Source organism: Solanum stenotomum, chromosome 8 (assembly GCF_019186545.1).
Source record: "Solanum stenotomum isolate F172 chromosome 8, ASM1918654v1, whole genome shotgun sequence".
Classification (NCBI taxonomy): Eukaryota; Viridiplantae; Streptophyta; class Magnoliopsida; order Solanales; family Solanaceae; genus Solanum; species Solanum stenotomum.
The window spans coordinates 2,496,460-2,511,417 of NC_064289.1; the positions used below are offsets into that span (position 1 = coordinate 2,496,460).

The 14,958-nt window shown below is 36.2% G+C and overlaps 4 protein-coding genes across 6 annotated transcripts; 3 read left to right on the plus strand and 1 right to left on the minus strand.

The window, feature by feature from the left end:
• The first annotated feature begins 1,675 nt into the window (after positions 1–1,675).
• Positions 1,676–2,930, plus strand: LOC125874367 (AT-rich interactive domain-containing protein 2-like). The gene is made up of 2 exons (XM_049555247.1): positions 1,676–1,734; positions 1,875–2,930. The coding sequence occupies exon 2, from the start codon at positions 1,876–1,878 to the stop codon at positions 2,677–2,679; it is 804 nt and encodes a 267-aa protein (XP_049411204.1). The 5' UTR covers positions 1,676–1,734; position 1,875; the 3' UTR covers positions 2,680–2,930.
• A 1,803-nt stretch (positions 2,931–4,733) lies between these two features.
• LOC125874530 (protein OCTOPUS-like) lies at positions 4,734–6,909 on the minus strand. The gene has a single exon (XM_049555433.1). The coding sequence runs from the start codon at positions 6,768–6,770 to the stop codon at positions 4,869–4,871; it is 1,902 nt and encodes a 633-aa protein (XP_049411390.1). The 5' UTR covers positions 6,771–6,909; the 3' UTR covers positions 4,734–4,868.
• Positions 6,910–8,880: 1,971 nt separating this feature from the next.
• Positions 8,881–12,595, plus strand: LOC125874902 (uncharacterized). The gene is made up of 3 exons (XM_049555951.1): positions 8,881–9,275; positions 9,599–9,739; positions 12,136–12,595. The coding sequence occupies exons 1-3, from the start codon at positions 9,084–9,086 to the stop codon at positions 12,277–12,279; spliced, it is 477 nt and encodes a 158-aa protein (XP_049411908.1). The 5' UTR covers positions 8,881–9,083; the 3' UTR covers positions 12,280–12,595.
• Positions 12,596–13,137: 542 nt separating this feature from the next.
• On the plus strand, positions 13,138–14,907 carry LOC125873197 (uncharacterized). 3 transcript variants are annotated; one of them, XM_049554091.1, is made up of 3 exons: positions 13,138–13,442; positions 13,524–13,664; positions 14,442–14,907. In XM_049554091.1, the coding sequence occupies exons 1-3, from the start codon at positions 13,251–13,253 to the stop codon at positions 14,619–14,621; spliced, it is 513 nt and encodes a 170-aa protein (XP_049410048.1). In that variant the 5' UTR covers positions 13,138–13,250; the 3' UTR covers positions 14,622–14,907. The 3 variants fall into 3 exon arrangements, with proteins under 3 accessions (XP_049410048.1, XP_049410049.1, XP_049410050.1); XM_049554092.1 differs by having other exon boundaries at positions 14,478–14,907; XM_049554093.1 differs by having other exon boundaries at positions 13,284–13,442; positions 13,529–13,664.
• The last annotated feature ends 51 nt before the right edge of the window (positions 14,908–14,958 follow it).

Below are 14,958 nucleotides of genomic sequence, written 5' to 3' on the forward strand. Positions count from 1 at the left end.
AGAACTCTCTTATATAATAAGAGAAAATACCTATAAAATAAAATGTTTTTCAAAATTTTCATTCTTCTCATTTACTTTACTTTTTTCCCTTTTTTTTTTTTCTTCAAGAAGGTGTAGATTGGCAAGCAACTTCAACTTAGTCCCATTTTGACAATTGTTGAGAAAACAAAAGGCAAGTGAACTTTCCTTTCTTTAGAATTTCAATCCTTTTTCACTACTTGTGCTTACTTACATTGATGATATTATTCATTAACTTTTTAAACATGTATATTTTATACTATGACTATAACTTATTATTGGAATCTTTAAATGTTAATTACATTTCCCTAAAAGTAGAATATTTACATTATTTTTTGGTGCATGAAATAAAAATAGAAAATGTGCTACTGTATCAAGAAAAAGTTTAGTTTTTTTTTTTTCGTTCAATTTTTCGGCCTGAAAAATTGAATCGCGCAGTTGCTCAAGAACAGTAAAGAGTCTGAATCTGAGTAGATTTTGAGAAAACTTGAAAAGATTGAATTTGGGCAAGAGTTCAAAGAACGTGATAAGGAATTAGGGTTTAAAATCTTCATTTTTGCGCCTTGGAGAAAATATAAACGATGAGACGAACATACCTGAAATTCTTCTTGAAATCTGATAATTTATGCGTACAAGAAAATCGAATAATATGTATCTTGATTCGGTTCCTTGAATTTTTGGTGCTTAAAATTCGAAATTCAATATGGCCGCTGCTTCTCTGTTCTGTAATTCTAGCTTCAATGGCGGAGCTGAGATCAGTGGCTTTTCTTTTACAAAAATTGGAAGAACTTAAGGTCCAGAGGTGTTTTTAACATTTTGAAAGAAGTGAAATGAGGTTTGATTGAAAAAAAGAATTTCGAGAAAACTGGAAAAATTGAAGATCATTTCATCACCACCTTAATACTAGTTAGAACTGTTTTGATTGAAGAATTTAGAAATGGAGTCCGGAGATTGAACGTTGAACAAGTTGTAGGATGATGCTTCGTTTCCTATAATACTGGAGTTTTTGGGGAAATTTGTTGGTTTATTTTGCTTAAGCTCTTGTTTGAGTTTATTTGATTGATTCATCACGAAGGATTGAGATGGTGTTTTCATCAATATAGTCAGTCTTGATCTTCATTCTCCTAACTCACTTTAAATTTGTTAAATAATCATGGCATGTACAAAATTGGTGATTATTTATCCCTCCTCTACATTCAAATGTGTGAATCTGTGATGTATGTTTGTTCTAAGTGTATGTATTTAATATAGATAGATATTCGTATCTACGATTGTATCTAAGTATTGTTATGACATTAGTTATCTATATACATTGCATCTGCATTAATCTCCCAAAAGTCCAAGTACATGTGTAGGAGATATGCATAAATGCATTCATATAGTCATGAGTCATGACTATCGAATTTTGCTAACAGATAATCAGAAGAGTTTCAAAGTAGTTGCATTAAGCTTACTGTGTTTTCTTGACATTTGAGGAGGAGGAGGAGTCTTATATCTGGTTCCTGATGAGACTTATCCTGATAAAACTATTATGCAACTCTGCTTTCCGTTTGTGTCCAGTACTTCCTCTAAAACTTCTATACTTACTCGTTCGTCTGTTTAATTTCTCATTTTGGCATGTACAGAAGGGCTGCGTAAGTTGCTGCTAAAGGAGGAACTTGGATAACCATTTCACTTGAGCAAAGCTTCCATTCACGCTTGATTCTGCTGCACTAGGTACCAGTATCCTATAAAACAGTGATCTCTTTTAAAGAAAAGTCTTGAGTTCAAATACTACTCTATATAGCTTGAGGAACAGTGATATATTTACCAGGAGATAAACTCATTCACTCTTGTTCTTCCATGTTCTCGTGAAGTATGACGAAAGCAAAAGAACTACCGGATCCAGCCCTGACCAATGAGAAGAAAAAAGAATGGTGTGAATTCATCTATGAAGATCACCAGAAATTGGTAATCCCAGTAGGACCCAGGTTTCAGGTTGATGTTCCAGATTGGGCCATCTCTCCGAACAAGGGAACTCCAGTTGTAGCAGCAGATGTTGCATTAAGAGCATCAAAGAAGGAAATGGTATGCAAGTATAAAAAGGAGGAATCTGATACTTCAAAATGGCTTGGTACACTGGTATGGCCAAGAGCCGATAACATAGAAAACAAGGAAGATAACGAGGAGTTTGTTGGGAAAGGGAGAAACGAACATTGTTCTTGTAGGTCCTCTGGATCTGTCGGATGTGTTAAAAGACACGTTAAAGAAGAAAGCATGAAGTTGAAGTCTGAACTGGAGACAGCCTTTAATGACTGGAAATTTGATGAAATGGGAGAAGAAGTTTCCATGTTGTGGAACACTAAGGACCAAACAAAGTTCAGCTCCCTCGTTAAGACAGGTCTGTCTAAAGGCAAAAGTTTCATGAAACCAGCATTAGCATCTTTTCCTTCCAAGAATAGGCAAAGCATCGTCAACTATTACTTCAATGTTCACATTCCTCGGCGTATCAGATCAAATAGTATAACAATTAACACCGATGATGAAGAGGAGGAAGACGAAGAAGAGGAGGAAGAGGAGGTCACTGCTCCCAAACATTCTCGTAAAAGGAATCGAGCAAAAAAAGGTGCCTGTTCTAGTTCTAAATCTCTGAAGAGAAAGTACCTAAGTGGTCGACGATGACAGAAGAAGTATCAATACACATTCTTTTTTAGTTGACAGACAAATGGAATATACAGAGAAACTTTTGGGATGGGGTTCACATTCTGTATATAGGTTTTAAAGCCAAGAAAAGGTGACATTTTTTGGATATTGATGCAATGTATTGAGGTCTGAAAGGATAGCACAACAAAACTATACAAAAATACATTGATTGCTACAATTTGTAAGATTTGAGAAGATATTGCTTCTTCTGTTTCCTTCATAAAGGAACAATATGGATTCTTACATCCAGCTTCATACATTGTCTGTTATCTCCCTTCAATAGGCATGTTCGATTATTTTGAATCCTTTGGTTGTGTGTATAAGAATAGTGTTGGCTAGGGTGTGTGTGAGTAATACAGAGATTAGTAATGCGGAGATTATCTCTTCTCAATTGTTTGTTTTCGTGTATTAAAACTAGCATGCATTTCGTAATTCTAAAAAAATGTTTGTTTACAAAATACCCTCCATATTTTTTTTGTACATTTTCACGAGCAATTGTGTCTCTAACTATGTTTATGCGGATGTTAATACAAGTATTATTTTATCTAATACCTTCCATCAAACACCCCCTTTATCTGTTGGCTAGTTGCACACTTTGCGGCTTCCATTCGAAATTGTCTTTAATTTGAATTTACAGGTTAGTTAAGAATAAAGTTGGGGGAAAAAAAAGGAATTGTGATAAGATTACTTTTAGCTTTTACGTCGATATCCTATGTAGATTGAAGGTAGTAAATTATTTTCTTCTTTAACAGTAACAATTTATCACTGTGCTCAACTGGCAACCTTAATGTTTAATTACTTGCAATGATCAAATTAGTTAATTACTTGCAAGGAAGGAGAAGACGGGTTTGGAGGTAGACATGGTGGCTGCATAACCAGCGTAATTCCACAATGTGGGGTAGGATAGAGTGTATGCAGACCTTACGGACCTTAGAGGTGTGTTGCACATGACAAGTTAAATATCAGTCTTTAAAACTCTGAGATTCCAGTAAATGTTCTCCGCAGTAATGGTAATGCACGAATGTTAGAGCTCTCTGGGCGTCACCAAAGCATTTATGAGTCAAAATAGGCGCTAAAATTACGCCTTTCTCACGCATTTGGATTCAAAACAAACTTTTGGATCATTATTTGATGCTACATGCATATAAAAGATATTTGCTTCCAAGAATCTATTGTAAACATACGACCCTTTCAAACACTCATCCTCTAGCAACATTATCAGCACAAAAACATACCGACCCCTACCCAACAGATTATAGACCTAATTGAAACTCCTTCCAACTCCGAAATTCTGCATTAAACAAATGGGATGGAACATCAAACAGATATGGGGAAGACGTGGGACTGACAGATGCAGCAGCTGGGAGAGTGAAGGGGATACAGACCAGGAATGAAGATCACTCAATGAAAAGGATTCATTTTGTTCCAACCAACAGGAGCCGAATTAATCATTATGCAAAGAGGATGGCAGGGAGCAAGCATCCCAAAATTTGAAGGAAAAGAAAGAGGATGAGAGGTGTTGTTTGGCATGCAGGTAAAACAAGAAGAATCGTGATCACTCCAGTTCTGATCTTTTACCCTTAGGAAAGAGGAACTTTTCAACAGCTCCCTACTATATCTTCAGATTTTTTGAAATAATCTCATCTAAGATACATTGGAGGGTAGCTTAGCACAAGGTAATTGAAAGCAGTGTTTCTCTAGGATTCCAAAACAATGCAACTCGAGAAAATGAGACCTGTATTTATCCTCATAAAACACTAAACATGGTCAATCACAAGTAGCTATCACATAGAAACAAAGAAGCTGTAGATGCAACAAGTACTACCTTTCCTGTCCCTGTTAAGGAATGGGACTTCGACATCAAGCTCAGCGACATCCAAAGCAGTTGATGCTTAGATAATCCTAGGGCCTTACTTGACCAAATCCTTTGAGACCCGACCCGAAGTACACTATCCGCTAAGATGATGTTCTTCTAATCCCATTTTCAAACATTGGAACTATTAAGGGAAGATAATAACAAGGGGAAACAAAAGTAAAAAATTTGAGCTAACTATTATAAAGAAAGCATTTTGATATTCAAATAACAAGGTATGCCGATACACAAAGATAAATTGTTTTTTTACAAAATCAGATACGTGGTAAACTACATGTAGTATCTTCCTTCCAGTTCAGTGCAAACCTTTGCCAGTAGCGTGAAGGGGCTTTGTTAACTTGTTCTCAGTGAATCTACGGCTCCTAGAAGTCCTCAATGGCATCAAATAAAATGGTAACGTACCATTATCAATGTCATTTGAAGAGCATTTGACACTCCTGTTCCTCTCCAGCACAAAAGCATCCCTGCCAAAGTTAGCAGAGGCAGCACGTTCAGCAACTTTCTTCTTACTGTAATTTAGTTCAGTCATGTCACACGAATTCCTAGGCTGATCGAAAGCACTGCTGCAGGAATTCCTAGCAGGTATGTAGGAGCTGCTGCAGGATTTTCTAGCCCCAACAATGCTGCTGCTGCGTGAAAGCCTCCATTGAGCAGCCTCCTTTACATTATCATAACCCTTGTCCCCTTGCTTCCCGTTGCTATCAGTGACTGAACTGATGGTTTCTCCTTCTCCTTTTCGGGTTTCTCCCTTATTGTTATTCAGCTTTTGCTTGTTACCAAAGAGATTGAACACCTCTCGCCACCGAGCAGGCTTCTTGGACCCCTTCTTGGGGTCACAACTTTCAGCAACAATTCCATTCTTGGGAAATGATTCATACTTATTCAAATTATCATCTTTGATAGAATTCAAGCGCCAATCTTTCAATTCCCTCTCTGTAATAACCAACTTGACGTGAGCAGAAGATGAATTTGACATATACTTGCCTTCGTTAACCTCCAAATCCAATGTCCTCTTGCCAAAACTCTGAACAGAACTCGACCTATCAAAACTACTTCCCCTTTGTGATGATGAAGAATCCGAATTGGATTGTCCTGATCCACCTGAACTACTCTCATCTTCTACTATAGCCTGCATTTGCCCATCAAGCGATGCTCGATGCCTATCAAACCCATTTCCATTCCCTAAAAGCACATTTTCGACAACTGATAACATTGGTGTTAGCCGTGGAATAGTCCTAGCGACCATATATCCATCCCAAGAAGCTCTAGGCTCATCAATTGAAATTCCCGGACCGTCCAACGACAATCGCCCAGCATCGACTGAAAAACGAGGTTCTGTATCACAAGATCTCCTCCCCATTGCACATTCCCCAATCTCAGACCGACTATCCTTTGATTTATAACCTATCAACTTGCTATTTCCAGCTGAAAACCTATCATTTCCTTCAGCATTTCTACTATTAAGCTTCTTTTCCCTCTGCTTTTGCCTCCATTTTTGCAATTTCTTGCTGAAGACTGAAGTTGCTTCCCTGAAATTCACCGCAATGTCTCTGAAATCCCTCGATTTCTGATTTTTTGTGTGAAATTCGAGATCGATGAACTCTTTCATTGTCTTAAGCTCTCCATCTTGAGTATCTTCATCTATATCCTCTATTCTCACCAATGCATCAGCACGAACCCTAACTTCTTCACTCTCTTTATGCTCTACTATCGACTGACAAACATTATCAGACAAATTCGTCAACCCCAGGTTCTTCGATTCAACATTGAAACCGGCATTGGGTCCACCCACCTCATCATCAACTCCAAAGAGATTTACAAGAGTATTCCTGGACGACCTATCGTCACAAGATCTCCGACGTGGCTCCGACCAGCTACACGAACCTTCACACCTGGCAGTAGAAACAGACCTACAACGCCGGAGATCCGGGGAAAACGACGATGTAGCAGCTTTACTCCGGCTACCATCAAATCCGGGTCCGGGTTCGGGTCCATTATCAGCATCTGGGTTTTCGAAAGAATTTGAGAATGTAGGAACAATAGAGAGTTCAGAATCAGCAGAAGAGTCAAGACCGGAGAGACGTTCACGCAGGCATGCGGCACAGATGCCGGTGACCGGCTCCGATGGGTGGCGATAACAAGCTGAAAGACGGCGGGTTCGGGTACGGGTGCGGTTTTGGGAAGTGGTACGAGTCATTGGAATGCGAGTGGGACAGCATAAGATGGGCTCATTTATGAATGGGAGTTGGGTTTTTCCGACAAGATGGACAGAAAAATTTCAGAGCACAAGGGATCCAAAGAGACTATAAGCAAAAGAACCCTTCATAAACCCTTTAATTGTCCCTACTCTTTTAAGACTTTTTCTCTTCATTAATTTATCTTTTGATTTTCTCTGTCCGACCTTTCTATTAAAGCTCGATTAAATTTAAATTTTTATAGCATAACTCACTTTGTTAGTGTCATTAAATATTATTTGCTTTTAAATTTTTTTTAATGTAAATATCCGCTTCAGATGTGGAGTTTCTGAAGTTAAGTTTGAAAAAATCAAACTTCAAACACAACATTCTTAAAGTTATATATAGTTGAAGTTTGAGTCATATTTGATTGGATTTCCATTATTTTATGTCTAAACTCTACGTACGTATAAATAAAGTTCAAGAAAAAAAGGATGAAGTTAGGCAAAACTAATTGAACTTTAGTCATATGTATATAAACTTTAACTATATGAAACTCCATATACGATTGAAGTTAGAGTTTGTTAAGACTAATTAACTTCAAACATTGTATATTTAAAGTTATCGTGAATTAGATACACGTTAAAAAAAATAATGAAAAGCAAATACAAGTTAAATGGCAATGTCAAAACTGATACTCATATACTTTGCTCTGAAAAGTCTTATACTCTCTCCATCTCATTTTATATGTCACATTTTTACTTTGCACTTGTATTAAGAAATGATGTAACTTTATTCTTCTATTCTTATTTTTTTTTTTTTGAAGCTCAAGTTTTCAATCAATGAATATGAATTAATTTATTTTGATTAATTAATTTAACCAATGAACATGAATCATTTACTTAGATTTTCTAAGTTGGTCAAATGTATAATTTCAAGGCTAATAACTCACAAGGGTAAAAAAAATAAAAAAATATGGTAATGTATGCATTGATTTTATGAAATGACAAGTATTATGGACTAATTATTTATAGAAAGGGATGACATATAAAATGAGACAAAGAGAGTATTTAGTGGTAAAACTTTTACTACTTTATACCCTGAGATTTTTAAATCAGAAATTTATAATTGAAATAAAGAAATATTTATCATTTTATTGTAATTTTATTAATTTATTCCCTTTTATTATTCGAGTACTGAAAAATGAATAGTTAAATGTTGAGCCAACATAGGGGTATGTACTATGCAACAATTAATTATTTTTCACTCAGGTATCAGTTAACGTCTAGTGTAACGTTTTTATTATGAAGATGCCATGATTCTTAAGACCTCTAAAGCTGTGCACAAATTAGATTCAGAAATAAGTTACTTTAATATAATTTGTTTCAATTGGCATATGGGCCTAGAAGTCTTCATTCCACGTGCCCAAGAAATAGCATAACTAAGCCTAGGAAACAAGGTCAATGTCAAATTTGGAGGAAATTATAATGAACATTATTTGTCGATAAAGATTAATTTATTTTAGACGAATAATTATAAAGATTAATTTATTTTATCTCTTGAGTGAAAGATTCTATTTCCATCAATGCTAAAGTACATGAGCAACCTTTATTCACGCACAATTTTTTAAATATTTTTCTAAGTTCAATCCATAAGTTGAAATAATGAATATCATTGATAAGTATTTGATAAGATTGTGAAACACTTTGAACCTTCCATAAAAACAAAATATAACAAATCAAGCAACGTATATCAATACAAATTCAAAAATAAGATAGTAATATACTAACCTATCTATTAATTTGTTATCTAAATATTTGATATTTGTATATTACTATTTAAAGTAAGGGTCATATCCCAATATATTAAAATCACTTGTCTTGATTTTTCTTCGGCTTAATTCTAACTTTCATAATGTTTGTTATAATCGATCTCTAACGTTTGAACACCTTCTTTTTACAGATTCAAAATAGTCGGTCTCATTTCTTTCATCTTATTCGGACTATTTCCATCTTACCTCATATAACTTGTTTTTAATCATCCCCTAATATACATGCAAATCTAATATTTAAGAAAATTATATTTAAAAAAACATTATGGAGTCGTAATATATTTGGTTTGTTCATCCGTTTCCTTCACGTTAAACCCGCTAGCTCAAGAGGCACAAAGTTTTCCATCCAAATCCGTAAATACTCATCACTCTTTACCCTCTCTTTTTTTTCATCTTCTTCGATTAGCAATTTACGATCATCTTATCCCTCAAAATACCCAAATTACGCTTGTAAAATCGAGGGAAATTGTCAAAATTCTGTTTCATAACAAGAAGAGGAGACCAAATGGAGAAAGCTAAAGCTTTTCTTGAATTAACCCAGGGAGAATCGGACCGGGTTTCGTCTCTTGCTTTTCCTCCTCACCGGCTCGGTACCGAGTGTAGCTTCTATGAGTACTATTCGCTCAGAGGCATCCGGGTTGACCGAATTGAACCGGGTCAAGTTTTTTGCACCTTCAAAGTTCCTCCTCGTCTCACTGTAAGACAAACCCGAATTTTGCCCCCTTTTTTCCCAGTTTGTGTTATGTGTTTGTCATTTTCAATGTTTAAATTTTGATTCTTGAATGTTGTGATAGTTGTATAGTAATATATTATCACAAAATAATGGTTGAAGAGTGTATTAGAGTTATAGTTGATTTGAAGATTAAAGGGGTAGGTTGATAAAGAAGCATTACATAGAAGTTTAGAATTTGAATATTGGGATATATGCAGATGAAGTTTTTAAAATTAAATAGACTGTTTTCTTGTATTTTCTACTGGATTGTTGCTTGGAATGGAAGCTTTTTTGGTGTACCTTTGTAGGATAGAGAAGGGAAACTAGCATCTGGTGCCATTGCTAATCTAGTTGATGAAGTTGGGGGTGCGGTAGTCTATGTGGAGGGTCTCCCGATGAATGTATCAGTGGACATGTCGATTTCATTTCTTTCAAGTGCGAAGGCTGGTGTAAGCACTCCTCATTTTTCCTATCTTTTCGATGATTTCATTATTGGTTCATGAATTTTGTGACAATATTTTTATCAGATGTCTGCACCTTTTAGTATGCTCATGCTGTATTTTAGAATTAACAAGGAAAGAAAGAATAATAAGAGGAAATCACAGAATAAACGAATGAAACGCATAAAGAGGAAGATAGACTGATTCCACATTCATCACTCACAAGTCAGGCAAATAAAATGCTGAATAATAAAAATAATGAGCTGTGTACCCTACACTACACCTGCTAACAAACTAGCTGACTTTTCAAATGATTATCAGTAGCTAGTTTTGCCTTATCAGTTTGTCCGTCTGTGATGAATATCCCCTCTTTAAGAAAAAATATACTACTATGTGGTATGCAACACTGTAGATGGAAAATAGGTCAATCAAATACATCCTTAAGACTAGGTTACTTCCACTAACTTTAACCATTCTTAAGTACAAAAGAACTCTTCTCCTTGCATTACCCACTGAAATGCAGAGTATCTTTGATCACATGTCAATTGGAAATGGTCATGTCCATTAATACCTTATTAGGCACTAATGAAAATTTAAATTGCTTCACCACATGTAGACTAACAAAATTGTGTATAAACCCACTGTCCGCCGATATAACCAGAGGTGTTTACTTGATCGAGTCCTGAGTTCTGATTATTCTAGGGGGTCTGGAGACTCCATCGAGTACTGCCACTTCTGTGTCCCTAACTCCCTATGTCCTGGACTCCTTAGCCCAAAACTTGTTCATCATCCTTCCGAACCTCTTCATCCATCTTAATCTCTCAGTTCCTTCTTGGCTAACATACCATTCAATTACTTTGGTTGGCAATTATGTCTTCCGTAACTAACATGGCATTTAACATATTGGTTCTGTTCTTTAGAGACTCCTCGGTGCAATTTTATTGGTTAGAGTAGCTTGGGAGTTTGAAGATATGAAGGTTTAGGCAGTGTTGTAAGGCTTGGTTTGCTGGGCAGAGCTTTGGGTATATGACAGGAGCTCTTTGTTGTATAAGAGTGTTTAGACATGGCATCAACGGATACCTTATGTAATTTGGCTTTTTTTATTGGCATCAATGAGGCTTACTGGGTTCAACATTTTGCCAATGCAATTTAGGGTTAAGTCGAATAAAGCAAGACCCAATTTGAGATTTGTTCAAAGTGAGTTACCTGCAATAGAGATCACAGCATAAGGCTGTCCATGAGAGACTGCTCTTCTATGATTTCACCAGTTATCCATCAAAGCATGGCCTCAGTTTTCTTGAGTTCATCAAGGATATGCATCAACGCAAAATCATTTTTTTTGCAATCAGGTACAGTATAAGTTCCAATGAGACGGTCAGATTTCCAATATTCATCCTAGGGTTGGTCCGTTGGTGCCATAGAACTTGGATATTTTTTAACTTTGTCTGGGTAGTAAAGTAAGAACTAGTCAGGATCTGGATAAGTAGAGGACATGGAGGCATTGTTTGGTTGGTTATTTGGAAAGCTGAGTTAGTCAAGAAGTGTGATGTTAAGAACTTGACAGCATATAGGCACATGAGAGATTGGATGTGAGATGTGTTGAGGTATCTTATATTGACATGAGGAATATAATTGTTTCTGCAAAGCAATATAGGGGATAGGACCATCACTTTTTCAGTGGGCAGTGAGGATTGAGTGATTAGCAATGGGTCATGAGGTAGGCTTTTAAAATAATCAAATTGTTGCCATCTGAGTAATGCTTGATTGAGTAAATAGAATATTTTTTGTGGTCCTTCCCTAGCTAATGCTTTTCAGCCTTGCCTACTGTATATGCATTTTGTTTGTGCAGGAATATACTCTCAATTTTACCTTTATGTATGTATTTCAATCCTTAAAAGAGGTGCATTTTGTTGTTGGATTACAGGAGCATGGTGCTGCAAGCCACCTCTATAGCCCCATTCTTTATAAAACTGTTTTCATGTGCAAGTCATTACTGCACTGACCTTTGAGAGTAGAATTTATATTTAAAACACAAGCTAATTTGAAAATGGTACCAAGTTGCTTGCCTCTCCTGTACGAGTGTCCATCAGTTAGTAGGTAGTGATGTACTTATTGCTGTTTATCCACCCAACGTGAGTTGATATTTTCTCATGTCTTTCTTGGTAAGCCAATACCATGAATTAATCTAGAAGACTTCTGATAGTTTGCTTCACATCACGTATTTTCCCCTTATTCTCTTCATCCTAGCAGTTCAGTAAGTTAGGGTCTGAACCAACCCAAAGTGGTTTACTCTGCCTTTGATCTCTCCCATCTTTCAAGTCGAAAGTTCTTTCTTCTTTATCATCTTTCTAAATGTGCATTCAACCTCTACTTATGGATTACGTCTTTGCGTGGGATATTTGCAGGATGAGTTGGAGATCATTGGTAGAGTCTTGGGTCAGAAAGGAGGATATTCTGGAACAAGTGTACTTGTGAAAAATAAAACGACAGGGGAGCTCATTGCTGAAGGGCGGCATTCATTATTCGGTAAACATGCTAGTAAAATGTAAAATGTGAAGTATTTCTCTGGACCAAGATACCTGTTTGAAGATGTACTTCAGTTTCCAGCTCCTGGTCCACATGTATGTTTCGTTCGAAAAAGAAAAATCAGTATGGTGCATAGTTTTTCTCTTTGCTGTGATAACATGTATTGAGCAGCATTATACTTGTGACTTGTGAGGAACAAGTCCAATGTAAATATTTGCTTGTTAATCGAGGCATTTTGTGCTGATTATCATTGCATTTATTATAACTTCATGTATACGGGACAGATATTGAGGATTCTCCTCGATGAGTTTAGGATTGAAGCGTAGTTGATTGATATAAGATTTTATCAACAGTGAGATATACGCTCAAACAAATATTTTGCACGACGAGCAATTGCCATATTATTCATCAAATGTGTAGTACTCCTATATCCCCTTCCTACTGCTTGCTATGTACTTTTGTGGAAAAATAATATTATCCAGGCCAATTTTTACCCAATTCAGATTATATTTATCAATTATCATAATATCAATGTTAGGCGGAACTAAAATAGAATTGTTGGGTTCGAAGGATCAACTCGCCTAAAATTATACTCCCTCTCTCCACCTCTTTCAATTTACAATTTTCTTTTAAAAAAATTGAAATTTGTGATGCAAAAATTATTTTAGCTAATTTGTGTGACCACTAAAAGAAGAATTTTTATTATTTTTTTCTATTTTAATTTGTTAATCTGATTTTGATTTGAGATGATTTTTACTCATTTCTTACCTAGAGATATCAATTTGAGCCCTAATTAGGTAGAAATCTACTTCCAAATTAGTCAAATTATAATGCATGTGAATTGGGACGGAGAGTTGTTTGGTTCACATTAAACCCACGGCTTTGCATTTACCTACCATCTTCTCCATTACTCTTTCTCATCATTCATGAGAAAAGCCCAAAAAGTGTAATTTTATTTGGGAGTTTGAGGAGACTGAGCTAGGAGAGAGAATTAATGGAGAAATCAAAAGCTTTCCTTGAACTAACCCAGGAAGAATCGGACCGAGTTTCCTCACTTGATTTCCTTCCTCTCCGAACCGGCGCCGAGTTTAGCTTCTACGAGTGTTATGCCCTCAGAGGTATCCGAGTTGATCGGCTTGAATCCGATCGTGTCTTTTGCACATTCAAAGTTCCTCCTCGACTCACGGTATGAAAATCCCCTTCCTTCTTTTTTCTACTCGAGTTTCTAGTGCATGGAGATTAAAACTTCTTTGATGTGAATTGGTAGGATAGAGAAGGAAAATTAGCAGCTGGTGCTATAGCCAATCTTATTGACGCTGTTGGGGCTGGATGTGTCAATGTTGGGGGTCACCCAGTGAATGTATCCGTAGACATGTCAATTTCATTTCATTCAAGTGCGAAGATTGATGTAAGCACTCCTAATTCTTCCCATTCAATGAGTTAATTATTGGTTCATGAATTTTCTGACTTCTGCACTTGTTAGTATGATCATGTTGTATTTCAAAATGAATGAGGAATGAGAAAAGAAAGAAATGAAATGTCTATAGAGCAAGATAGATAGTCATTGATTCAACTCCTCAGGATTTGCTGGTTTGATATACATCTCAAGTAGGTTTAAGGCACTTGTTTACTCTTTCAACCTACACCGCCCATCTGTTTGAGTAGGAGTAAAGCGTAACCTTTAGCAATGCAAACAGTTGTTCTCTCCAGAAGATGCTTAGGAAAATCCTGTCTCTGTTCGAACACTGTAGTGATAGAAGGCCCCTCAGCTTCTAGAATGATATCCATAGTAGCTCTAGCAACTTGAATAGTTATGAGAGGGAGAGAGTAAGTTATAAAATGCCCAATGTGTATACCTATGGACTAACACTACTGTACTGACTTTATCTCCTAGGGTTTAGCCGTTTAGGCAATCCCTTGATGAAATTCATGGATATTTGGAAACTTGAATGGGATTGGAAAATGTTGCAGTTAGTTTCGGTACACCAAACTCTTTCTGTTGCACCTTTCCACACTTATTCACATTCCTACACTGTGTTTCTCATTTTATGCAATAGAAGATGCTTTTGAACCTTTAAAATGTCACCAGCATTCTTGAATGTCCTTCAGTAAAGAAGAGTAATCACACATTTTACTAGCATAGTTACCAAAGAATGTGCATTCGCCTTTCACTGATGGATTACAGATTTTGTTATATGCATTTTTCTTGGGATATTTGCAGGATGAGTTGGAGATCATCGGTCAAGTCTTAGGTAAGAAAGGAGGTTATTCTGGAACAAGTGTACTTGTGAAAAATAAAGCTACTGGGGAGCTAATTGCTGAGGGGCGGCATTCATTATTTGGTAAATATGCTAGTAAAATGTGACGAAGTATTTATCTAGACCAAAATGCCTCTTTGGTTCTTCTTTCATCAGATAGTTTTCAGATAACATGTATTGAGCAGCATTGTGCCCGTGAGAAACAGTGCAGTGTAAACATATGCTCATAAATGGAGGTGGATATGTTCTGCTCCTTTTTTTTTGTCGAGAGTTCCATTACATCCATTTGATGATAATGTGTGTGTAATGGTTTATATATATAATCCTCATGGACTCTGTAACTCCATTTAAACTAGAGAAATATTGAAGTAGGAAATCTACACTCAATTTTTTTTTTATCAAAGATGTATTTCATTTGCATATAAGTTCGTCTGTTTGTAGAGA

Coding starts and splice junctions, on each gene's coding strand:
- LOC125873197 (XM_049554091.1), top strand. CDS start 13,251: ATGGAGAAATCAAAAGCTTTCCTTGAACTAACCCAGGAAGAATCGGAC. Junction 13,443..13,523: donor AAGTTCCTCCTCGACTCACG/GTATGAAAATCC, acceptor GTGAATTGGTAG/GATAGAGAAGGAAAATTAGC. Junction 13,665..14,441: donor ATTCAAGTGCGAAGATTGAT/GTAAGCACTCCT, acceptor GATGGATTACAG/ATTTTGTTATATGCATTTTT.
- LOC125874367 (XM_049555247.1), top strand. CDS start 1,876: ATGACGAAAGCAAAAGAACTACCGGATCCAGCCCTGACCAATGAGAAG.
- LOC125874530 (XM_049555433.1), bottom strand. CDS start 6,770: ATGACTCGTACCACTTCCCAAAACCGCACCCGTACCCGAACCCGCCGT.
- LOC125874902 (XM_049555951.1), top strand. CDS start 9,084: ATGGAGAAAGCTAAAGCTTTTCTTGAATTAACCCAGGGAGAATCGGAC. Junction 9,276..9,598: donor AAGTTCCTCCTCGTCTCACT/GTAAGACAAACC, acceptor GTACCTTTGTAG/GATAGAGAAGGGAAACTAGC. Junction 9,740..12,135: donor TTTCAAGTGCGAAGGCTGGT/GTAAGCACTCCT, acceptor GGATATTTGCAG/GATGAGTTGGAGATCATTGG.